The 23,904-nt window shown below is 51.1% G+C and overlaps 3 protein-coding genes across 20 annotated transcripts; 1 reads left to right on the top strand and 2 right to left on the bottom strand.

The window, feature by feature from the left end:
• The first annotated feature begins 3,003 nt into the window (after positions 1-3,003).
• On the top strand, positions 3,004-12,614 carry Ccdc120 (coiled-coil domain containing 120). The gene is made up of 10 exons (NM_207202.2): positions 3,004-3,116; positions 5,805-5,958; positions 6,076-6,166; positions 6,301-6,434; positions 6,889-7,029; positions 7,351-7,636; positions 8,492-8,554; positions 8,853-9,027; positions 9,158-9,256; positions 10,230-12,614. The coding sequence occupies exons 3-10, from the start codon at positions 6,118-6,120 to the stop codon at positions 11,170-11,172; spliced, it is 1,890 nt and encodes a 629-aa protein (NP_997085.2). The 5' UTR covers positions 3,004-3,116; positions 5,805-5,958; positions 6,076-6,117; the 3' UTR covers positions 11,173-12,614.
• A 650-nt stretch (positions 12,615-13,264) lies between these two features.
• On the bottom strand, positions 13,265-15,757 carry Praf2 (PRA1 domain family 2). Its single transcript, NM_138602.4, has 3 exons — positions 15,566-15,757; positions 14,395-14,612; positions 13,265-14,060 (listed from the first exon to the last, which is right to left on the bottom strand). Exons 1-3 carry the CDS (start codon positions 15,742-15,744, stop codon positions 13,921-13,923), a joined length of 537 nt encoding a protein of 178 aa, NP_613068.1. The 5' UTR covers positions 15,745-15,757; the 3' UTR covers positions 13,265-13,920.
• A 369-nt stretch (positions 15,758-16,126) lies between these two features.
• Wdr45 (WD repeat domain 45) lies at positions 16,127-22,341 on the bottom strand. Of its 18 annotated transcripts, none has more exons than XM_006527656.2 (13): positions 21,950-22,095; positions 20,964-21,013; positions 20,575-20,763; positions 20,408-20,479; positions 20,230-20,304; positions 20,037-20,141; positions 18,292-18,397; positions 18,036-18,130; positions 17,563-17,642; positions 17,242-17,450; positions 17,057-17,158; positions 16,836-16,981; positions 16,128-16,578 (listed from the first exon to the last, which is right to left on the bottom strand). In XM_006527656.2, the coding sequence occupies exons 4-13, from the start codon at positions 20,460-20,462 to the stop codon at positions 16,469-16,471; spliced, it is 1,083 nt and encodes a 360-aa protein (XP_006527719.1). In that variant the 5' UTR covers positions 20,463-20,479; positions 20,575-20,763; positions 20,964-21,013; positions 21,950-22,095; the 3' UTR covers positions 16,128-16,468. The 18 variants fall into 18 exon arrangements, with proteins under 18 accessions (NP_001277721.1, NP_001277724.1, NP_758960.1 ...); XM_017318561.2 differs by having other exon boundaries at positions 17,057-17,116; XM_006527662.2 differs by having other exon boundaries at positions 18,292-18,588; positions 20,408-20,475.
• Between the last annotated feature and the right edge of the window lie 1,563 nt (positions 22,342-23,904).

The raw sequence follows: 23,904 nt of genomic DNA, 5'->3' as shown, positions 1-23,904 counted from the left end.
GACAATGATGTATGGGGTGACCCAGCCCCACTTGTCTACTTACTATATCCTTCCTACTTCCTTCTAAACTCTAGTATACCTCTGTGGAATTATTATTACTATTATTAAAGGGTGGGTGGTTTTTTTTGTTTTTTGTTTTTTTGAAACAGGGTTTCTCTGCATAACCTTGACTGTCCTGGACCTCACTCAGGCTAGCCTTGAACTCAAGAGATCCCCCTGCCTCTGCCTCTTGAGTGCTGGGCTTAAAGGAAGGCTTGTACCGCCACCACTGCCAGGAGTTAAGGTTTGTTTTTATTTTTGTGTATATCTGTGTCATATGTCACCTGTGTACTAATACTCACAGGGGCCAGAAAGAAGGTGTTGGATCCCTTAGAGCTAGAGTTGACTGTGGTGAACCGCCTGATCCAGAGGCCAGGAAGCAAACCCCAGTCCTCTAGAAGAGCTTGTGCTCATCATAATCACTAAGCCAGATCTCTCAAGTTCTTTAAAAACAGACAAACAAACAAATTTGTTCAAATTGCTGTGGCTGGAGAGAAGGCTCAGCGATTGAAAACACTGGCTGATCTTCCAGAGGGACCAGATTGAATTTCCAACAGCCACATGATGGTTCATCTGTTGTTCCAGTCTGGGGGGTGGGGGGGTGTCTGTGGCCCTCTTCTGGACGCCACAGGCACTGCAGACACATGGTTCCCAGACACAATCAAGCCAACACTCATACACAGAAAAATAAGCTGGACACGGTGGCACATACTTCTTTAATCCCAGAATTAGGGAGGCAGAGGCAGGCGGATTTCTAAGAGTTTGAGGCCAGCCTGGTCTACAGAGTGAGTTCCAGGACACTGACGGCTACACAGAGAAACCCTGTCTTGGGAAAAAAGAAAAAAAAGAAAAGTAAGTGAAATCTTAAAATTTTTCATAGGTGTAATTTTTAACCGTGTGTGTGTGTGTGTGTGTGTGTGTGTGTGTGGTGCATGTGCACAGGTACCTGAGAGATGTTGAATTTCCCTGGAATTGGATTTATAGGAGGTTGTGAGCTACTATATGGATGCTCAAATCGAACTCAGGTCTTCCGGAGGAACAGTGTATATGTATGTGTGTATGTATATTATATATAATATACACATGTATGTATATATTATATATATGTATATTATATATTATATAATATATGATATATAGTATATGATACATGTATATTATATATTATATATTATATGTCTAATATGTAATATTAGACATACTGTATATTATACATGTTATACACACACACATACACCCTTTAAATATTGAACCACCTCTCTAATTCCAAATATCTTGTTCTTATGATTGGCCATTAATGATTTGGTGTGAGTTATATGTTCTTGTGGACCCTGTTGTCTATTTTGTCCATTTTACAGATGAGGTAACCAAAACTCTGAGGCTCTATCTGAATTATTTTCCTAATTTTTCATTTCTCTTGTCCCTGGTTATAAACATCCATTTTCCCAGCTGTCTGTAGTGGTACACACCTTTAATCCCAGCACTCAGGAAGCAGAGGCAGGCAGATTTCTGTTAGTTTGAGGCCAACCTCGTCTACAAAAAAGTCCAGGACAGCCAGGGCTCTGTTCCACAGAGAAACCATGTCTTGAAAAACAAAAACTTAAGAAAAAAAATCCATTTCCCAACATGCTTGGTGGCCTCCTGCAAGGGGGGTGGGGAGGGGTCCATGGCTGCCAAGAGGATGTCAGCTTGCTCCTTGCCTCCACTAGCAGTCCAAAGGAGGGAGAAGGGAGGAAGGAGATGGAAAGGGCCTTTGTGTTCCACACATACATTTCATAACCCGGAAGAAAGGTGGGCACCTGGGGCAGCAGGCCTTGATAACATGTGACTGGGGGAACTCTTCTCTAGGCTCTCCTCCCCAACAGGGAACACCCCTAAAACCCTCCCTGTTCATACATGGCAGCGGCTGCTATAGGGGTTAGGTTTGGGTTCTGAGGTCACAAAATAGATTGTCTTACCTGGAGTACAGCATGTTTGGTATGTGCCCAAGACAAGCTTAGGGCCCAGGTAGGGTTGTGTTGAAGGGCATTAGAGGGACTTAGAGTTTTCAATTTATTTCCCTGTCTGCTTCGCTCCAGGCTAGAAATGTTAACAGGGAGAACATGGATAAAGTTGAGTCTTCGTATTCTTTCTCCTTTCAGGAGTAGCCAGTGGCTCCTCTAGCGCAGGGCCCAGTCTAGTACTCTGGTTCTGCTCCTTCTTATGGTTGTTTTTGTTTCTTTGTTTGTTTGTTTCTGTGTAGCCCTGGCTGTCCTGGAACTAGTTCTGTAGACCAGGCTGGTCTCGAACTCAGAGCTGCCTGCCTCTGCCTCCTGAGTGCTGGGATTAAAGGAAGGTGTGTCCCACCCCAGCTGGCTCTTTCCTGTGCCTTTACATTAGTATGTTCTCAGTCAGGCCTCCCATTTCTACCATGGCTCAGAGCTCAGCGGAGGCTGGCTCTGTGCCGCCCCTCAGGTTGTAGGGTATAGATGATGGTGTTTCCTAGGTTTATTTGTTCCTGGAGTACAGAAGGTGGGAGTGTCTTAAGATCTGGTCTCTCCTTAGAAAGGTCAACTTCTCTCTGCAGCTTAGAAAATCATCATCCTAATTATGGGAGAAATTGATCCAAGATATGTGTGTGTGTGTGTGTGTGTGTGTGTGTCCATGTCTATGTCTGTTTGTCTATTTCACAGTTTCCTAGCCCCCATGTCCCGGGGTGTAGGCAGGCTCCAGTGGCCTGGGGATTTGGGCAGTGGCTCCTCCCACAATTCTTAGAGCTTATTGGCCAGTTATCTCTTAGATATCCGCAGTGAGGAAAGCATTCTATGCTTTCTCCTTGACCATATTGGGCTCCCCGAGGCACCTGGTCCCCCAGACTGCCTTCCCAGGGGTGACCCTAGCCCTGGAAGCGGGCAGGTAAGGGTTAAAAGGTGTGGGCCAACCCCATCCTGTCCAGGTAGGTTGGGCCTTTACCTAGTGGGAGGTAGCCAAGACAGCAGTCACTGCTGTTCACTTGTACTGCCAGGAAAGCTAGGGCCTGGACGAGACAACTGTTCTTTTGGAAATATTTGAGGCTGCCATCCAGCACTAGGGCATTGGTGAGTACCAGCGAGCAATGGGGCAGGGCCGTGAGATAGGGTAATGGCACAGGAACTGAGGAAGTTCCCTTCTAGAGATCCAGATCTGAGGAAGGAGGACCCTGAGAATATAGGGTAGCGATAGGAGGGGTGGTGTTCAGTATGGGAGGATCAGGGGACCAGGGCAAAGCCTCACGTGTCCATTTTCCTTTCTTGATATCAAAATAATTCTTGGTTGGAAAATGGAGGAGGAAGGACGGGGCAGAGACTCAGCCTTCTCTTCTCGGCCCCTCTCCCCCTTTTTATCAGGACTAGTGCCTCAGAGAAGACGAGCTGAACCGATTAGATACCACTGTTGTTCAGGCATCTGTATCTGCTTGTCCCTCTGTTTGTTTGTTCAGCCAGAGTAATTGAAGGGGGTGTGCTGTATGTTTGGGGGAGCAATGGGGATCAGGTCCAGACTCTGTGTGCATTTGCTCAAGTGGTGGCAGGATGTGGAAATGGGGCTCTCATTGACAGTGTTGGAGTGCCACCCAGGTGAAGTATCTTGGTTGTAAACAGTCATTACAGCCAGGAATTTTTCTCAGCCGTGGTGTCAGAAGGGCAGACCTGAAAAACCTGCTGGGCCTGCCTCTGTGTGTGTGTGTTTCCCCGCATGTGCCCTCTGTAGCTCGCTTGCTGCAACCTAAGCCCGTAACAGGACCACAGAATGACAAGGCAAAGCTCTGGTGTGGGCAGGAGGGTCTCAGAGGTTCATATGAGGGCATGGTAGTGATGCTGGAATGTGGTAGATTGCCTTCTTACTATCTCTGTCTGATGTCAGGCAGTCTGAAGTTCCAAGTGTACAGAACATGGAAGAGTAGAAGCAAAGGTTCCTGAGTCAGGTATGGAGGTGTGGGGCGTTGATCCATGTCTAGCCTGCCTAGTGACCCAATGACTCATGCCATAACTATGTCCCTGAGGTCAGACTGATGGGGTGGAGTCGGGGTTCCTGACTGGACCCTGTGTCGACTCCGGGATACTCTAATTTTCTAAAGAAGGAAGGACGGAGGCCCTCTGATGTGAAACATGAGACAATGTTGGTGAACGGGTAAATGGACCCAAGGTGGGAGGAGTTAGCTTTCTGTTGGGGTGGAGAAGGGTTCAGGCAAGCCTTGTGAAAGTTTTCCGAATTAAAATGGGTCCTGGGAAAGTAGAAGTTTCGGGGGCTGAGGGACCGAGGAGGCTGAGGTGGGACACTAAAGACACCCTACCATGCCGAAAGTGCTGGACCTCAGATGGGTGGGCTTGTGAGACCCCCTGCAGTGTACAAACTTTCTGTACAAAAGGCTTATGGGATTGCCTAACCATTGCAGTGGAGGATAGTCCATGAGTCCTTTGAGGGAGGGATACAGACTCTGTGGGACAAGCAGAAGACTGTAGAGAAAACTGGGGGGCGGGGGTACCTTGTAGACAGTCTGAGCACACCCTATAGTGTGAAAATGGGGAAGGGGCTTCTCCTTGGCGTTCTTGGTTTTCTGGGTCTGCTCTACCACATCATGACAAGCTGTGGATTTCAAGGGGTCGGGGGGGGGGGGTGTTAAAACGAGAACTCTGCTGTCTCTGATAGGCCTTCCTAGTCACCTGCCTTAGAGGCTAGGACAGGTGGTGGGAGGTGATGTCACCTGCTTGCCCAGCTGGGGACTGAGCAGGATGTGGGAGGGAGGGAGCAAACTCCAGAAAAGCACAAGAAGGGCTGGCAGCTCGCCAACGCGTGCTCCATGATCAGCCAGTGCTTCCCGGGACAAAAAGAGGGGCAGGTAATGTGTTTTCTGTGGCTGTGGATGGCGCTTCTCGCCCTTCTCAGCAGGGTAACTTCTGTATGCTAGTCTCAGAACAGGGTGGGAGGGAAGAGGGGCTGGAGGGAGCCTGAGGTCGTGGGGCAGCAGGATGGAATTAGGAAGATAGATGCAGAGCCACCCCTGATGCCTGGCTTGGCTACCTTGCAGTTATTCACCCCGCTGGCATCCGTTTGTGGACTGCTTGCTGTGTGCAGCCGTGCTTGAGGTGCCGGGGCTATGATACGCTGGGGCAGACGTGCTTCCTGTCAAAATGACAATACAGGGAGGGGCAGTGTCTTTTTCAACAGTAGCTGTGAGAAGACATCACTCAGGGGCCACCTCGGAAAAGGACATTTAAGCCTTAGAATGAGCTGGGTGTGGTAGTGCCTGTCTCTAGATTCCTAGCATGTGGGAGGCTAAGGGAGGATTGCCATGAGTTCAAGACCAGTGTGGGTTACACAGTGACTTTCAGGCTGATGCTACAAGAGCGAGACCTTATGTCAAAACAAAAACAGCCCCAAAATGATAAGCGAGAAATAAAAATCAAGTGGTAAGAGGCTGGAAACAGCACCCTAGGCTGTGGCCACAGCCTGGGCAAAGGCCCTAAAGCTGGATGGATGGGTCGAGGCACTCAAGAGGACATTATTAGGGTTGGAGCTGTTCCGTGAGAGGGGTGGTCCTAGGCTCTGCCCTTTACTGGGGAATTATTTCACTTCTGTGTGCTTTCCACCCCTCATCTCAAAAGGAAAGTTAATAATGATGGACCTCCTGCCTGAGGGGTTTGAAAGATTCATTGTAATATAGCAGGTAGCTGTTCCAGGCACCCAAGGCTGCGAAAGTGCTTACTGTTGTTACACCTAGTTGACTCTACTGTTAATTCTCTCCCTAGGTGAGACTCCTGGCTGTGGCCTATGGGCCTCTGAGGAGGTGTTGTAAGTCTGCCCAGCTTCCCACTTACTGTGTTAGCACTCAATGGGAAGGGAACCAAGGTACCAGGCCAAGCGGGTCCAGACATTGACACAGAATCTGAGAGGAAAGGCCAGGTAGGCAGGTGGGACCTGGGTACTTTATATTTTCAGCTGATGCAAGGGGAGTGGGGATGGCCTAGGGGTTCTATGGCATTATCTTCCTCAGCGCCTCTTGTGCTGTGTTACTGCCAGGCTTTATCCAGCCATCAGCCACAAGGTCCAAGCGGTGCAAGGATGGAAGTCAAAGGTCAGCTGATCAGTTCTCCTACCTTCACGGCCCCAGGTCAGTGGCTGCTTCCACTTACTACTGCCCTCCCCCTGCCCCAGTCTCCCTGTGCCTGCTTGGGAGGGGTTGGCCCCTGGACCTGCAGTTGTTCCAGGATGTCCTATCTGTCCTTACCTTTGCTTCCTCTGCAGCTGCCCTGTTTGGAGAGGCTGCCCCACTGGTGAAGTCAGACCGTCTTCGAGGGCTGCTTGACCGCCAGCGAGCCTTGCAAGAGGCCCTGAGCGTAAAACTTCAAGAGCTCAGGAAAGTGTGTCTGCAGGAGGCGGTGAGGGCCTGGCCCCAGGGCTGTCATGCAGGAGGGGGTGAGGAGCCAGGCGACCTAGGCAGGCATACTGCAGTGATGGGTGCCCAACCTCTTGTCTCGGCATTTAGTAGTTTTTGGTACATTGTGGTTCCTCAAAGTTTGACTTAGAGGTCACTTTAATTGGATTCCGAAAATGCAGCCCCTGTAGTGCATCATAGGGACTGGGCTTTTATAATTGTGAAAACTAAGAACACGGGCCTCCCGATTTCCAAGATTCCTATGCTCAGTGACCCAGAGACTTGGCCCGCTGGAGAACTATACGCCCTACCCCGGGTGCTAGAGACCTTGAGAGGTGGCGATCTAATACATGTGGAGTATTGAGCAGGGCCAAGCTCCTTGGGAGGGCTAGTTTCTTACCCTTATTACTTAATGTCATCCCTCTAACTCTCAGAGTCTCTGGCCACATTCCTTCCAGGAGCTAACTGGTCAGCTGCCCCCTGAGTGCCCACTGGAGCCTGGTGAACGACCTCAGTTGGTCCGCCGGAGGCCCCCTGCAGCACGTGCCTACCCTCCACCACACCCAAACCCAGCACACCACTCCTTGTGTCCTGCTGAGGTGAGCTGATGCTGGTGAGGGGCGGGGACAAGCCAGGGCACAATGGCGGTTAGGGCCAGGAGGAGAAGAAGCAGAGAGGAGGGCAAGGATTTGAATAGGTGGATTTCCCCATGCACTATGGGAACCCAAGTCTATCCAGACAAGCCCCTCATCCTGTCCCCTGAGGATGAATACATTCCTTCCTTAGGCAAACAGGCCAGCCCCTAAAAAGATCATGCTCCGCTTCCTGTGTAGATGGGCTCTGCCAACTGCCCATTACTGTGCTTAGTCATTTCTATTATTTGGTTCTGTCCCACCCCCCACCCCTTTTGGGTTGTGCAGGAACTGGCTCTTGAGGCCTTGGAGAGGGAGGTATCGGTGCAGCAGCAGATTGCAGCTGCTGCCCGCCGCCTGGCCCTGGCCCCTGACCTCAACGGAGAACAGAGGCGGCGCAGGCGCCAGGTACAGGTTGATGCACTTCGAAGGCTGCACGAGCTGGAGGAGCAGCTCAGGGACTTCCGGGCCCGTCTTGGCCTCCCGGTGCTCCAGCCACTGCCACTGTCTGCAGGAGCACTAGTCAATGCCCAGGGTGTCTGCCTGGGTACACGCCTTGCTCAGCTCAGCCAAGGTAAGCTAAGTCCCAGCATCTCCCCAGTGAAAAAAATGGGCCTGAGAATGGATTATGGCTAATGCATATGCCATTGAAGGCAGAGAGGCCAGCAGGGCTTAATGGTCTTAGTGGTTATCAAGGAGAGTTGCAGTAACCTGACATGAGGATAAAAGAGGGCTTGAACAGTAGGCAACAGGAAGGTGAGTACGCAAGCTCACCGCGGTCTTGAATTCAGGTAAAGGTAGATGCTTTAAGGCGTGGTCGGGTTGAACCTAGCCCCTTTTAGCAGTCTAGGTAAGCATTCTACCATGGAGCGACAGCCCTGGTTGTCTCTTTAATTTTAATTGTAAGGGTTTAGTCATGTTGATTTACATGCATGTGCTCCTGCATGTGTTTCTGTTTGCTGCATGCATACAGGTGCTCGTGGAGGCCACAGGCTTTAGAACCTTTGCAACTGGAGTTGCAGACGGTTGGGAGGTGCCTGGTGTGGGAACTGAAGCCCGGTTCTCTGCAAGGCTAGCAAGTGTTCAAGCACCAAGCCACCTCTCTAGCACCTTGTTTTGGTTTTACTTTTAATTGGAAAGAGGACTTTTGATAAGTTGCTCAGGCTGGTCTTGAACTAACTCCATAGTCCAGACTGGCCTTGAACTTGTGACACACACACACACACACACACACACACACACACACACACACACACAGCACTCCATGAAACCTCTTAGGTAGCTGGGATTATGACCTGGGTTCTTGGGCAGGGTCCGAGTCAGTAGTCATTAGGCAGGCTGCACAGAAGTGCCTGTCTATGTCCAGTGGTGTAAGGGGATGGGACCCAGACCTTGCCTGATGGGTCGCCTCTCCATTTCTCGCCTGTAGAGGATGTAGTTCTGCACTCGGAGAGCAGCTCCCTCTCAGAGTCAGGGGCCAGCCATGATAACGGTGAGAACCATCCCTGTTAAACCTGTGCTCAGCCCCCTCCTTTGTCCTCTCAAAATACCCCTCCTACTGTAGTTCCGCTTTAGCCATCCATGTCCCATGTTCCTATATGTCCTTAGTTTCTCCTGTCACTGCCTCCTCTCCCCCAGCCTCTACAGGTCGGCCTCTGCACTACCTTTTTTGCCTTGCTTCATCCCTTAGCTTGCCGATCCCTGTCCCAGCACATGCCTGTCCCTTTAAGCCTGCCCTGCCCCTTCTGGGCCCTCTCATTGAATTTGACCCTATTTTCCCTCCTACACAGAGGAGCCTCATAGCTGCTTCCCTCTAACGGAGCGCCCCTCACCACCAAAAGCGTGGGACCAGTTTCGGGCAGTATCTGGGGGGAGCCCTGAGCGACGAGCCCCATGGAAACCTCCACCATCAGATATTTATGGGGACCTGAAGAGCCGACGCAACTCTGTGGCCAGCCCCACCAGGTAAAGAGAAACCTGTTAACCCCTTTCCCGGGACCAGAAGTGGGATCCTGAGCCTGGGTTGGCAGGAGGGCCTACTGGTGGGTCCAGTTTCTAACCTGGGTCCCGATGTGGGCCTGCCATCTCTGTCTAGCCCCACACGCTCGCTGCCCAGGAGTGCCTCCAGTTTTGAGGGGCGAAGTGTGCCTGCTACCCCTGTCCTCACCCGGGGCAGTGGCCCCCGGCTCTGCAAGTAAGGGGATGCTTGAGGGTGGAAGACTGTAGATACCAAGAGATGTGGGACATGGGCAGCAAGCCTTTGAAGCCAGAGTGGGAATTGCAGGCAGAGGTGGGAAAGCGTGGGCTTTCCCAGTTTCTCTTGGATAAGTCATTTTCTTTCTCTGAATCTTTGTCTCCTCATTTGTGGAGTATAATATCTGCCTTTGAAAGACACAGGTACAGTGCATGTTGGGTAGCATGTACCAAATGCCTCCTGTCTGCTAATAATCGATAGTGTTTGTGGTGGATAGTGACTCACCCTAAGATTGCTGTGAGGAGATGTGGTTGTTTGCATTATAGAAACGTAGAAACGGAAGCACAGAAAGGTTAGTTAAGTCAGCTGCAAGCAAGCCGGACATCTTTTGAATCTAGTGTCAGCCTTGAGGCACTGGACTGTAATGTTTCTTAACTGCTTAAATGTCGATTTTTCCCATGCTGTGAACAGAAGCCTTGTGCTTTGGGGGGCCTGCATTCTGTGCATGGTGGGATAATTGTTTGGGGATGGTTCATAGACATGGTGGGTTAGAATTCAGCAAGCCTTTTAGTCCTCGGCATAAGGCCTAGGACTTCCTTCGGGAGGCAGCAAGGAGCCATAAGGATAACCTTAGTGGGAGACTAGGAGCGCCCCCCTCCCCAACAGAACAGTGCCTGGGTGTCCCCTTCCTTAGCTAGTGCTTCCTTCCCAGAAACATTTGCGTAACCCTAAGAGCGCATACCCCATTCCTGTGTGCATTTTCATGCCCTGTGCCCCAGCTTTCCTGTGAGGGAGCGAACCCCACTGGCCCATTCCATTACCTGCCCTACTTAGCAGCTACAGAAACACAACTTCTAATACTGGTTCCATTTTCAAGATAGTGGAGGCTCAAAAAGAGATGGGGCAGTCAGGGCACTCATCATCTGCCTTCTTTGTCTGACTCTGCCCTTGTTACCTCACCTCTGCTCTCCAGACCGGAAGGCCTCCATTCTCGCCAGTGGTCCGGTAGTCAGGACTCCCAGATGGGCTTTCCTCGGCCTGACCCTGCTTCGGATCGGGCCTCCCTCTTCGCAGCTCGTACCCGCCGCAGCAATAGCTCTGAGGCCCTGCTGGTGGACCGCGCAGCTGCTGGCGGAGCTGGATCTCCACCTGCCCCGCTGGCTCCCCCTGCTGCTGGTCCCCCAGTTTGCAAGAGCAGTGAGGTGCTGTATGAGCGCCCGCAACCAGTCCCTTCCTTCTCTTCCCGTACCACTGGCCCCCCAGACCCTCCTCGGGCTGCCAGGCCTAGCTCAGCTGCCCCTGCATCCCGTGGCGCCCCCCGGCTCCCAACTGTGTGTGGAGACTTCCTCTTGGACTATCCATTGGACCGAGGCTTGCCCCGCGGTAGTGGCGGGGCAGGTTGGGGGGAGCTGCTGCCTGCTCCTGAGGTCCCAGGACCCCTTTCCCGCAGAGATGGGCTCCTTGCCATGCTCCCAGGTCCTCCACCCATATATGCAGCTGATGGCAGCAGCCCCCTCCTCCGCAGCAAGGACCCCAACACCCGTGCCATCCGTTCCAAGCCCAGTGGCTTACCCCCAGAAGCTGTGGAGGGTCTGGAAGTGCATCCAAATCCATTACTCTGGATGCCCCCACCCACTCGGATACCTCCAGCTGGAGAGCGAGGTGGCCACAAGAACCTTGCCTTGGAGGGGCTGCGGGACTGGTACATCCGGAACTCGGGACTGGCAGTTGGTCCCCAGCGCAGGCCAATGCTCCCGCACGTGGGGCCAACACACACCCCCTTCCTCCATGCCCGCTGCTATGAGGTGGGCCAGTCACTCTATGGCCCTCCCAGCCAGGCACCGCTCCCGCACTCCAGGAGTTTTACAGCGCCCCCTGTCTCTGGCAGGTATGGGGGTGCTTTTACTGATGGGTAGGGTTATTGATTCAGATGCTGAAGGTATCCTGACCGGGGAGCAAGGACCACAAGGCAATGGGCTATAGTAGCTATCAGACATAACTTTTATTATTAGTCCTTGGGGTCCTGGTGAGGAGGAACTTGGGTGTTGGTAGCAGTTCTTTCCCAAGCTTTAGAAGGGGTTTTCTATTCTCCCTAGTGTATGGCAGCTGGCAGTGAGCCTTGAAGTCCGGGTAATGGGAGAAAGGGACTTGTGCTATCCCTGGCTTTCTCTTCCAAGCTTACCCCATGCTTGAGAACCTGAAGGTGCTGTCCTGTACCTGTCTCCACCTCTTTAACAGCTTCTTTTCCTCTCTCTGTGTGTGTCCTCTCCGTCTTTTCCTCTCTCACCTTGTCTTCCCTACCTGTCTTCCCGATTCCTGCTGTCCTCCCTTTCTAAAGATACTACACGGATTTCCTGTATCCCCCGGAGCTGAGCGCTCGTTTAAGTGACCTGACGCTAGAGGGGGAGCCGTCTTCCAGTTCTGACACCCAGACACCAGGGACACTGGTCTGACCCTAAGCCCTGTGTCGGTCTGGACAAACTCCAGTCTGAGGAGCACACAGTCAACCTCGCTGAGCCCTGAGATGTGGTGGCTCTTTGTCCTGAGGGACACTTGCCTGATCTCACAGGACCCCTGGCTTCTTTTTGGCCCAGGAAGATATCTGATACTCCTGCTTCTCTTCTCATCCTGTGCTGGGGGAACTGGAGGGCCCCAGCTAGCTTCAAAGACTCTACCCCTCCCTCCATTTCTGTTTACAGTTGTGATTTAGTACTCTGTCATTGCCCAACACTAGGTGTTTTATAAAAGGGAAACTGTGAGCTCGTTCCTGGTTGGGTTCATTCCTGTCCCCATGACCAACCTGTTCCATTCCAGAGCCACCACCACCCTGCCTCAACAAAATGGACCATAAAGAGTCTCTGGGGCTGGGAGACTGCTGGGAACAGAATTCCCTGCTTCCTCCCGCTAGAGTCTTTGAGCAGATGGGCAGCGGGCTTCTGTCCACATTTGGAAGGATGGAAGTCTAAGTGGGGGTACCTGAAGGAGCTCTGTCTCTGTCTCTGCCCAATCAGAAGGCCGTACAAGAGGTTGTCAAGAAACAGAGCCATTTGAGTATGTTGCATCCTGTGATGCTGCAGTGGCTAAACCTGGCAGCTAGTACATGCCAGTCAAACCCTCAGGTGACATCTGGCCATGGGTTGCAGGCCACATCATGTCCTCCTTGGCATTCCTTCTTTTACCACTTTTTAAACAAATCCACATAAGCTGTGTTTTCTATATTGTCTGTGACTTTCTGGAGCTGGGGGTTCCCCTGCCCCCGTTACCTGGTGTTTAAAATTTTCTTTTTGTACCAATGGATCTGGGCCCAAGACACTACTCACACTGGAAGGGGATTTCTATAATAAATGTATAAACTGAACTTGATTGAGTCTCTGTCTGTTTCACACCTCTAGTTAGGTCAATGTGTGTGTGTGTGTATGTGTGTATGTGTGTGTGTGTATGAATGACTGACCAGGACCAGGAGTGTGTAGCCCTAGCTTGCCTGGAACTCTGGAACTTACTATGTCCCTGTACTCAGAGATCCACCTGTACTGGAATAAAGGGCATGTACAATCATGCCCAGCCAGAAAAAAAAATTTATCTATGGCAAGAAAACCAACTGGAAATAGCTTATAATAATGCCATGTTTTGTTACCTAGAAGTAGATTGTATGTAGCCAGAGCTGCCCACAACTCATAGTCCCCGTCTCAGCCTCCCCAGAGCTGGAATTGCATGTACCACCCACCATGCCCAGCTGTCATGTTTTGACTTCCCTCACTTTGTGAGATGGGGCAGCTTCTTTGCCTCCCTGCGCTTATATCCCTAGCCCACTTAGAACCAGAGACAATCCAAAATGATAGTACATATTTGTGTATCCCTCTGTCTTAACTAACTCAGAAGCAGCAGGTATGGGGACCATAGCAGTCAGCACCTATACATACACCAGGCCAGGTAGTGTCCAGCAGAACTGAAGACAGCCACTGGGTTGTTCATTGAAAGGTACAAAGACTTCACACAGGAGGCCAAACTAGCTTGAGATTCAAAGGCTTTATTGTTGTAGCAACACTATTATATGTGTCCCTTTCCCAGTTGGGGCTATCCCTAGCCAGCCCCACATGTTGGTCCTTGATACTGAGAACACTGTGAGGGAGGAAGAGACCCTCTTAACGGTTGGAGGGAGGCTATTGGGACTGCTGAGGGCTAGGGTCGTCTGGGGTTAAGGGCTCAGTGTGGACTCATTAGGCTCAAGATTTGGCCAGGTCTTATAACCTATATTCCAAGCTGTGTGGGGTCTGAAAAATCTTTAGAGCTCAAGATTTGAGAATGTCCTGCCTTAGGGCCTAGCTTTGACGTATGGAAGACTAGTGAGTCCCACATTTGGGTCAGAGGAGTATCTTGGGGTCCAGTTTTGAGATTGGCCACAGATGCTCTGGCTTAAAAGTCCAGTTTCAAGACTGGAAGTAGGTGACTGAGTCTCAAATTCAGGACCGAGGAAGACTTTGGTCCCTAGGTAACAGGGGCTGGAGGCTAAGAGATGACTAGTTTGGGGCTGCAGTGATCAATCACAGGTGTCTCTTTTTGGCCAGGCCAGAGGACTCTAGGCACCTATTTTAATGGCTAGGAAAAGGGTTGGTCTTGGGTATGGGGTGGGGGTCCTCTACGTCCAGGGTGTAGATGCCAAGGTCCTAGGATCCAGCTTCCTGCTCCTGTCCCAGTGCCTCTAGAAGCAATCCCATTGGTGTCCGCTTTAGACCGATGCTCTCGATCTTGTTCTCAATCTTGTTTTTAAGGTTTCTCAGACGCAGTGAAGCATGCAGCAGGATCACTGTAGGCGATACCAAGAAATGGGGAATTCACTCAGAGGCAGGCTAATGGAGTGGTGAGTTCTCAAAGCCTGCTGTGGGGGATGTGGCCAGGAAGGACATCCCAGTAAATTGGGACTTGGACAGTTTAAGGCACTTAACCCTGGAACACCCACAAAGGTAATAGAGGGATGCTCCCAGAGGACCAAAGCCAAGGAAGACACACTTAATGGAAGCATGTCTGTCCTCCAGGGTTTCTAGTCCTCTCTTAGTTCAGAAACCAGTGCCAGGCAGGCCTGATGTTCAAGCATGAGCTGACCGTCTTCCCCAGCTCTAGCAGGGAGAGTCGAGACTCACAAAACACAGGCGCTGTGATGCTGAGCAGGAAGGTGAAGGCGCCACCCACGGCCCAGAGAATGAAGAGGCTAATGGCAAGCACTGCAGCCAGGCAGGCAGCAGGGTGGCTGCGACGGCAGCGGCGCACAGCTGCACGGGTTTCAGCAGCCCACACCAGCACCCCGAGGGCCACCACCACTACCAGTGCACTCAGGAGGGTGTGCAGCGGACGAATGTACCTGCAGGAACAAGAGCACTCAGCTAGCCTCATTGTACATCCAATTCTGGACCCCAAGAGATTTGTTCCCTGTTTCTGGAATTAGCATCCCGGCATAGTCTCACCAGGCCCCTCTCCACTCCAGCAATTCCTGTGGACTCTCAGTTCCTCTTCGATCCTACAATCCTACCAGACCCTCACTTCCTGCTAGAGGTCCTAGGCTGCCAACACTTCTCTGGTCTTTGCCTTTCAATCTGCAGGATTTCTTTCTGGTATTCCTACATCTGCTCCCATATTCCTCTACGTTGATTTTAACCCTGGCAGATCCCCCATCCTGCAGTCAGATGTAGGCACCTTCCAGGTGTCATTCTCCTTCCAAAGGCCCCCCACTACCCTAGTTTTTTATAGAGCCACCCTCCCCCAGTTGCTTGGTTTCAGTCCCACTCTCACAACCCTGCCCAAGTCCCTCTTCTAGATCGTCTGTTTTTGGCCGCAAGCTTCTCGAGTCTAGTAGGTCTTCCCTCTGGGCCCAATAGGAGCAGCTTCTCTACCAGCTCCCTTCCCAAGCCCTGACTTTACTACACCTCCACCTCTGGATTAACCCTTCCAGGGCTCCCCTAATCTGCCACTCATATCGCTGAACCTCTTAGGTACTCTCACATCCCCATATCAGTCCTTCCTTAAGTCCAGAGTCCACTTCCTAGCCCACACTCCACCTCAGCCCTCCTCCCTTTTCTACCCAGGTCCTGTGTCTTTCCTCCAGACACCTCCCCCATCCCACCTCCATGGCCCTCCTTATAACAAAGATCTGCTTCCTTCAAATTTTTCCACCCATGCCCCCCAGACCTTCATATTCTCCCGAACTCACACTACTCAGTCTAGCATTTCCCTTAGATCCCCCTCCTTCTCAAAGACCCGCAAGCCCACCCTGCGTCCCGCTAGTATCTTCAGCCAATCGCTACCTCCCTCCCTCACCCGGCCAGCGCAAGACTGATGCCAAAGCAGAGAAGGTAATTGGTTTGGTAGTAGAGGAGGTTGTTGATGACGCGGTGACACCATCGTTGTGGATCGCCTGGATCAGGAGCCGCCAGGCGCGCAGACCCCAGGACAAAGTCGTCTAGGGCGCGCAGCGGTGGCAGCCGCACCTCCGACATCCTGCGGGTTGCTGGACCAGCCCGAAGGGCGGCGAGACTACAACACCCAGTTATCACTCACAGCACCGTGAGGCACATTGGGAAATGGAGTCTAGGGAGCCGCCGACTAGCAACGTATGCATACTGCGCAGCTGCAAACATGAATGTGACCAGAAACTACCAACTCGGGTAGCAGAGACTGCTGGGAAACCAAGCGTCGCCACGCGGCGAGCAGCTCAAAACTCTTTACCCCTGGGCGGGGCACCACCGGACAGTACAGGCTGGGGTTGACTCAACAATGAATATGCTAAAACTAGGAAGTCAGATCCCAAGCTGGCTTCCACTTCCCGACAGGTTCCTAGAAGGTTACGCTGCGCCCGGGAAAGCACGCCCCACCCTTGAGGTCAAGTCATAAATGCCACTCAAAGGCCTTTTATTCATATACATTACAGAGACTATCTCCTGGTAACCATTATTTTTAAATCCTTAGGTTGGATTAGTATAATCCCTTTGGGTCCCTGGTGTTTTCCAGACTAGGAGGCCCAGGGACAGACTAAGCTGTCCTCTGGCCTTTAGCACTCCAGTCACAAAAAGTGCTCGTGGAAGCGAGCTGTTTATTTAGACACAGCTGTGTTTGATGCAGAGTGAAAGGCTCATTTATGCTTGCTGGCTGGTTCAACACCCTCAAGACTCAGTTCGGCCGGCCATCGGTACTGTAGGTTCCCAGTACAGCTGCCAGGATGCTTTAGAAGTCCTCGTCATCACAGATGTCAAGGTACACGTCAAAGGCCTCTCTGTTGCAGTTTCCATCAGGAGTGAAGACATATTTGTGGAAGGTCCCATCTACACAGATGGCTGGGGGGTGGTGGTGGTGGTGGTGGTGGTGGTGAAGGTGTTGTGAAAGGTTAGGTGCCCAGCCACATACCCCAATCCCCTCGGGTGTCCCACTGGGGCTAATGGTCTAACTCCAGGGCCCTCCCCAAGTGCCACACCCCTTACTAATGGCATCATGTTCCAGTTTCCTCCAGCTCTGATAGCCCTTAAATTCTTTTAGGGGACCTGTAGTCCTTTACCCACTTAGTACCACAAATCAAGGGGCTGCTGTCACTCACCAATTACAGAATTGACATTCTTGGAAGTATTTCGACCAAAGGCGCAGATGCAGGCTGACTCAGCAGGCACAGTAAAGCTGGCCAGGCTCCACTGAGAGTCCACGTATTGCCCAATCATAGGTCCCACTTTGCCCACACGAGCCAGCCTGTTGGCAGCGTTTGGTAAGTCCAGGCATGTCACGCGGCCAGAGGGATTGGGATAGGAGGGTGAAGATACTCACGCAGAGCGGCGGTTAAGGCGGGTGTCTTTAAGAGCGAAGATGTGGACAGTGCCCTTGTCACTGGAAGCACAGAGGAAGGAGGAGTCGTGGCTGAAGTTAATGCTGCAAGACAGACCCGTAATGAAGTCCACCATAACGACTTGTGCTGAAACATAAGCAGCCCACCACACACGTCCTGTGCTCACCAGTACAGGGTGGCAGGGTCGGTGCCTCTTCGAAGCTCTACCAGCTTTTCCTTGGATTGGGTATCAAAGAGACGAATAAGGGTGCCCTTCTGGGAGGCTGACGCCACTACAGTGCCTGGCTGGTTCAGGGACACACAGGCCACATCACTCTGATGTGCATTGATAGTGAATGGCGCCGACGAAGTACCAGGCTTTGTGCTTGCGAGATCCTGGAGTAGGAGGGAGCAGATTGGGCTTGGGGGTGTTAACGGAGGAGGGACCAACGTTCCCAAAGACAGGCACTTCACCCAGCTCTCCACCCTTGCCCGCTAGCTGGCTCACCACAAGTTGCAGACTTCCACACTTGTGTCCAGGAAACACGAGCAGCTGCTTCTCCAGGCTTGGACAGAGGTCACACAGCCCTAAGTGGTGAGGATGAAGTGGGGATGGGCAGGTGAAGGAGAGGCCAGGGCAAGGCTGAGTCTCAGAATGGACAGAGCTGGATGAGGGAGGGCCGGATTGAACCCTCCGTGGCATGGTGCCCATAGCAACCTCACAGGGGTAAGGCTTTGCAGTAAGCTCTGCTCGCCCATCTGAACACCCAGCGCTCATGGACACACCTACCCACGTTCTCAATGAATGCTTTCTGCTGTCAGGTGGGGCAGGACTAGGGCAGGGAAGAGGAACTGACTGTGGGCCTGGAAGGGCACAGAGCCTGTCCCCCAGCAATGTCAGGATGCCCCTTCTCTTAGCTCCTCCTCTCCTTGTTCCTTCCACAGCCTCAGTCTTACACCGGCAAATCTGGGTCTTCTCACCCTTGGGGTTGTCCCGAGTGTCAAACTCAAACAGCTTTCTTGGACTGTCAGGGAAGGAGTACACATAGATGCGGTTCCTCAGCACAATCACGATCCTGGAGACATCACACATAACACAGAGGGCCATAAGCACGGGGCAACTGCCAGCGAGGCGAGGAGGCAGTGGCAGCGGCAGGGGGTGGAGGGCGGGAGGTTACCTTACTTGTTGTGGGAACTTCCTGCCCCCGCCCCTGTCCCCAGTCTTCATCAAGCTCACTTGTCATGGCGCATGCGCACAGCCAGCACTGGCTTGGTGAAGGTGAACTCCAGCACCAGTTTGTCCTTGGAGTCCTTGCCTTCTCGGGCATCGTCCCAGATCAGCACTGCCAGGCAGATGGGTGGGTTGGCAAGACCAAAGTTTAGGGTGACAGGCAGCCTGGGTGCCCACTCCTGCTCCTCACAGGATCTCAACCACTTGCTTCCGCTTTCATCAAATAGTCAGTGTGTGCCTCATACCGCATGAGTACTTGTGGACCAGATCGCTGATAAAGCACATTCTAGAGCAGCCCTATCACTTGGAGGTAAGGAAAGCAAGGCTCAAATGAGCACAACCAGTTACAGGCTTGATATCAGGCCTACTTCAGTCTCCAGAATCCAGTCTATACCCTCAGGAGAGTCCTGTGATGAGTTCTAGGGTTCTATGACTCACCCAGGACAACACTTGCCAGATATTGGTGGGGTCAATATGAAAAAAAAAAAAAAGACCTTAAAACAAGATGGTACTTGAGACTCAAACCAAGAGGGCATAAGAGAGACAGCTCCAAGTTTTGAATGCCTAGTAATTGTGTAATCTTGGGTAAGTCTATTAACTGAGCCACAGTTTTCTCATCCATAAAAATGAGGACAAGGAGGTCGGAGTATGGCTTAGTGACAGAACATGTGCAAAGGCCTGGGTTCCATCCACAGCAGGAAAACGGAGAGAGACTAGCAGTATTTCCTACCACACAGAATGAGCCAGGGATGGAGGGGCACATCTTTTAATCCTAGCAGTTTGCATTCAGCCTGGTCTATGTAGAGAGTTCCAGGACAGTCAGGACTATGGAGAAAGACCCTGTCTCAAAAAGCTCCACATCGCCAGGCGTGGTGGCGCACGCCTTGAATTCCAGCACTCGGGAGGCTGAGGCAGGAGGATTTCTGAGTTCCAGGCCAGCCTGGTCTACAAAGTGAGCTCCAGGACAGCCAGAGCTATACAGAGAAACCCTGTCTCGAAAAACCAAAAAAAAAAAAAAAGCCCTACATCACCAAAAAAGAAAAAGAAAATCCTCACAAAACTAAATGAGCTAATATATAAAGTCTGGTGTTACAGCATTAGGCTGTAATTCTGGCTCTTGGGAGACAGACTGATTCAAGGTCATACCTGGCTACAAAAGAACTTGTCTCAAATTAACATGTTTGTATGCAAAGTACGTAGATTAATTAGTAGTCTCCCTGTAAGTGTCCCATTGTTAAGAACCAGGAAAATAGCAGGGCGTGGTGGTGCACGCCTTTAATCCCAGCACTTGGGAGGCAGAGGCAGGTGGATTTCCAAGTTCGAGGCCAGCCTGGTCTACAAAGTGAGTCCCAGGACAGCCTGGGCTACACAGAAAAACCCTGTCTCGAAAAACAAGAACCAGGGAAATAGGTGACAGACAATAAGTAGTTTTGCTGATTGACAGTGCAGGGGATGGAACCGAGGGCCTTGTACAGACCAGGCAAGTGTTTTACCACTGAGCTATACCTCCAGCCCCAATAGCACTGTGTGAGTTTGAGACCAGCCTGGTTTAGAAAGAATTAGACAGACCCTGCCTCAAAAAAAAAATACTAAAGAGACGAAACTTAAGCTATAAGATTCATGACTTCCAAACTGTGCCTTACTGTGGGACTCAAGAGGCACTGAGGACTTTATTTGCCATGCCCTCAGGGTATACGTGGGAAGGGAGGAATTTGAGGAATCTGGGTCAAGTATAGGATGAAAGCGCTTACCTGAGATCTCAGAGAACTTGGGGCTGCTCCCACCGCCCACCAGGGCCAGCAGGTTGGATCGGTGCAGCATCTCTACCAGGCCCACGCTGCCTACCTGCTCGTGGTCTGGACAGGGAATAGGGTGTCAGGAGAGGTCCATGCCAATGCACACATCAGCCCTTCTGCCCACTGCCCCACCGCTACAGCCACTCACCAAGATGCCCCTTCTCCATAAGTGGCTCCACATTGTAGATCCGGACGCCTGTCTCCATGGCGCAGCAAAAGCAGCCTGGGGATGGAAGGAATCAGTCGGACTCCCGTATTCTGGGGCTCAGAGTCATCCCTGGCCCTTCTTTTCCTTCTTTCCCACAAAGACACAATCATAAGCTTACTTTGGTCTTGGTTGAAATGTAGGCTGGTCACACCTCGAAGTGGCTGCTGAGTCATGATTCAGGACGGCCTTCCTAGGCGCAAGAAAAGACAGCATTGTGAAGAGTTCCCCAGTGTCCTCTCTGAAGTCCTACAACTTCTGTCCCCCAAATCATTTCTTCTTCCTCACCACTTGGTCTATTTTGTTTTGAGATAGGGTCTTGCTATGTATCCCTGGCTGTCCTGGTACTCCCTATGTAGCACAGGCTGGCCTTCAATTCCCAGCAGTCCTCCAGCCTCCACTTCCTGAGGGATGGGATTATAGGCGTATGCCACCACGCCTGGCTTCCTCCCCATTTTGATACTTTTCTTTGCCAGACTGTAAAAAACAAAAACAAGTGGAGGATACCTCAGAGTATCTGTTTAAACCAAGACCACAGGCAGAACGTATCCCGGCCCATAATGACAAAAAGCCTCATAACAGGCACAAACACCAAGCATGGGGTAATGGGGTAGGGAATATCCCATGGTACCTCCTCCCCCCTCCCAGCCATTCTTAGCTCTAATGTTTGATATGACCTCAAACCTCTCTACAAGCTATTCATCTGCACACCGGCACCCAACTCCACCTGTCAATAAATAGTGGAACAAAAGCTAAGGTTTCAAAAAAAAAAAAAAAAAAAACAAAAAAAAAAAAAAAAAGCTAAGGTTTCCTGCATCTTCACTGCCGTGAATGGCCCATCACCCACAGAACTGCCCTCCTCAAGCCCTTCTAACTTTACCTGGAGGCTTATTCGCCTCCAGGGTATCTCATTTACATCCTCCCATGCAGCATACTTTCCCCAAACCCTTCTCTCATATGACCAACTCTCAAGGCAAAGGCAAGCCTGAGAACCCCCTCCACTCCCTCTACTTAAGTCCTAAAGACCAATCCACACCCTACCCCACACCCGAGGCATTACTCTGACATTCCAAATTCTTCACATGTGACACATTCCATTCCCTATACTGTCTACCCACGACCCCTAAGCTTACACAATGTTACTCATGAGTCCCCTCCCCCTAAAATTTGTCCCTTTTGTCTCCATGCTATCTCTTGAAGGTTCTGCCCTAGGGCACGCTAGCCCCACCCCCTCCCAAAAAAAAAACCCATATCCTGCCTAGGAAAACCTCAACCTACCAATGCTGCTGCTGCTGCTGCTCTGACTCCCTCCCCTAAACATTCCTGCCCTAAAAACCTCGTCCTTTTTTCAAATCCCATCTCTTCCAAGACCTCTCTTCAGGCACACCTATCAGCTAAGATCGCAAATCTACTTTTCTCGCGTAAAACTTGGGTCTTGCTTCTACATGAGCCATACTCTGGAGAGCACTAGCTTCCAAGAGCCCTTTTTAAATCTATGCTCCAAATGCCCACACTAACGAAGAACCCTAATTGAAACGCCTCACCCTCTCCCAAAAGCCATGATCCTTTCCAAGACAGCACCGACTCAAGCCCCCATATCCCCAGCCATCCATCACCTGTCAAGACCTCTAGTAGAAACACCCAACCCATGACCGTGACCAACCCTTGGATCTTGCTCCAGATGCGCGTCACCTCTGCCGACTTGATCACCCCTCCCCGACCCCTGCCCTAGCCGTTGGTGCCGCCTGCGGCACAAATTTCTGACCTCCCGGGCTTTGGTGCCCAGCTCTGCTGTTTACATCAGGTCTTACTTCCGGAGGAGGGAGTCTGTGAACGGAAGTGACTCATTCTGGGCAGAGACTCCAGCCAGGGCTCTTCTCACCCACTTGGCGGACCTGTGGAGCATCCCGAGCAGTAGTAGAGTCCTCCGAGGGAAGTTCCGGAAAAAGAATGAGGGCGGATTAGGGGACTGGAGGCACAAAAGACTGCCCAAAGGCAGGACTGTCTAAGGGAACCCGGGAAAGGGCTTGCCCCCACCCCCAAACGGAAGCGGGCCAAGCATTGAACTCGTTAACTCACGGAGAGATAGAGGGGCAAACCTCCCAGGCTAACGAGTTCTCCGAGTTGGGCTAGAGTGGCTATCAATGTTTGTTTACCTTGTGGCTCTGGGTGCTCCTGGCTGGAATAAAAGATCTTGAAAGTTGAGATCAGCTTGAGTAGGGGAAAGATAAGAGTGGAATTTTACTTTCTTTTCCCCACCCTATTCCTAGCTCTTTACAAAAAGATCCTTTGTTACCGTAAAATGTGAGTGCTCCGGGCGTGATTGCTCACACACCTGTAGTGCTAGTAGTTGGCGAGGGACAGTCGAGGTTGTCTTGGGCTACATGAGGTCCTGTCTTTTTTAACAAAAGCTACAAACAGAGAATGCTTACATGGAAACACAAAAGGCCCCAAATTGCACACTGGAAATATTAGAGTGTTGAGATAAGTGCAATATGCACGACAGTTGTGAGAAATAATAAACGAGTTAGTACTGGCTGTTGAAACAGGATCGGAGGGTTTGTGCCATCCTGAGTTACAAAAAAAAGTCAATAAAAGGGAAAGAAGAATGGGGAACTACCTTGCATTTACCATAATCAGAGCCATAATAGTTAACACTCTGCTTCTGTCTTTACTTATTTTAATTTTTATGTTTTTTTTTATTTTTTTCGAGACAGGGTTTCTCTGTATAGCCCTGGCTGTCCTGGAACTCACTCTGTAGACCAGGCTGGCCTCAAACTCAGAAATCCACCTGCCTCAGCCTCCCAAGTGCTGGGATTAAAGGTGTGCGCCACCACAGCCTGGCCTAAAGACCTTTAGTCTTAATCACCCCTTCCTTTCTATAGTCCCTCCTCTATACTGACCTCCATACTTAATCCTTCTGTTGTAGTTTCCCCTGTTATCCCTTTATATGATTCTATTCTATATCCCATATCCTTAGAAGATTCCCTCCTCCCGGCTACTGTACCATTCTTTAGCTGTGCATCCACAGGCAAGTTGCTGAATCCCACTGAGCCCTGGCTTCCTTACCTATCAAATGTGTTAAACAATAATCACAGCCAACACTCCCTTTCTTTGACTGTTTCCATTTCTCTGTGTGTGTGTATACATGTGGTGCATGTGTGTGTATGTATCATTTTGCATGTGTGTGTAGGCACACATGCATGAGTATGTATACATGTGGGGGCCCAGTGTTGACATTGGGAACCATTCTCAGTCACCCTTGTATTTTGTTCATTGAGGTGAAGGCTTTATTAATGAAAGGAGAAGTATCAGCTCAGGACCCAAGACCAAGTTCTCAGCAAAAAAGATTTATTTATCCCAGAGGGGCAGAGGGCAGGGAATAAGAGACAAAGACAAGAGATAGAGGAGGGAGGAGCAGGGGAAATGGACCAAGGAGAAAGCCAGACAGGCGTTGCATATAGGAAAAAGGAGGTCTATAAAGGTAAAAGGGGAAACCCCATGTTAGGATGAGGTGTTTCATTTTAACTGGGCCTGTTAATTAGGGGAGCCAAAGGGCCACTTTTGATTGCTGGATTTCAACAGTTGATAGCTTGACCTTGTTAATCAGCATCAGGA

This window comes from Mus musculus, chromosome X (genome assembly GCF_000001635.26).
Source record: "Mus musculus strain C57BL/6J chromosome X, GRCm38.p6 C57BL/6J".
NCBI lineage: Eukaryota > Metazoa > Chordata > Mammalia > Rodentia > Muridae > Mus > Mus musculus.
Note: the sequence above shows the minus strand (reverse complement) of the source record. Positions and strands in the feature narration are given on the sequence as shown.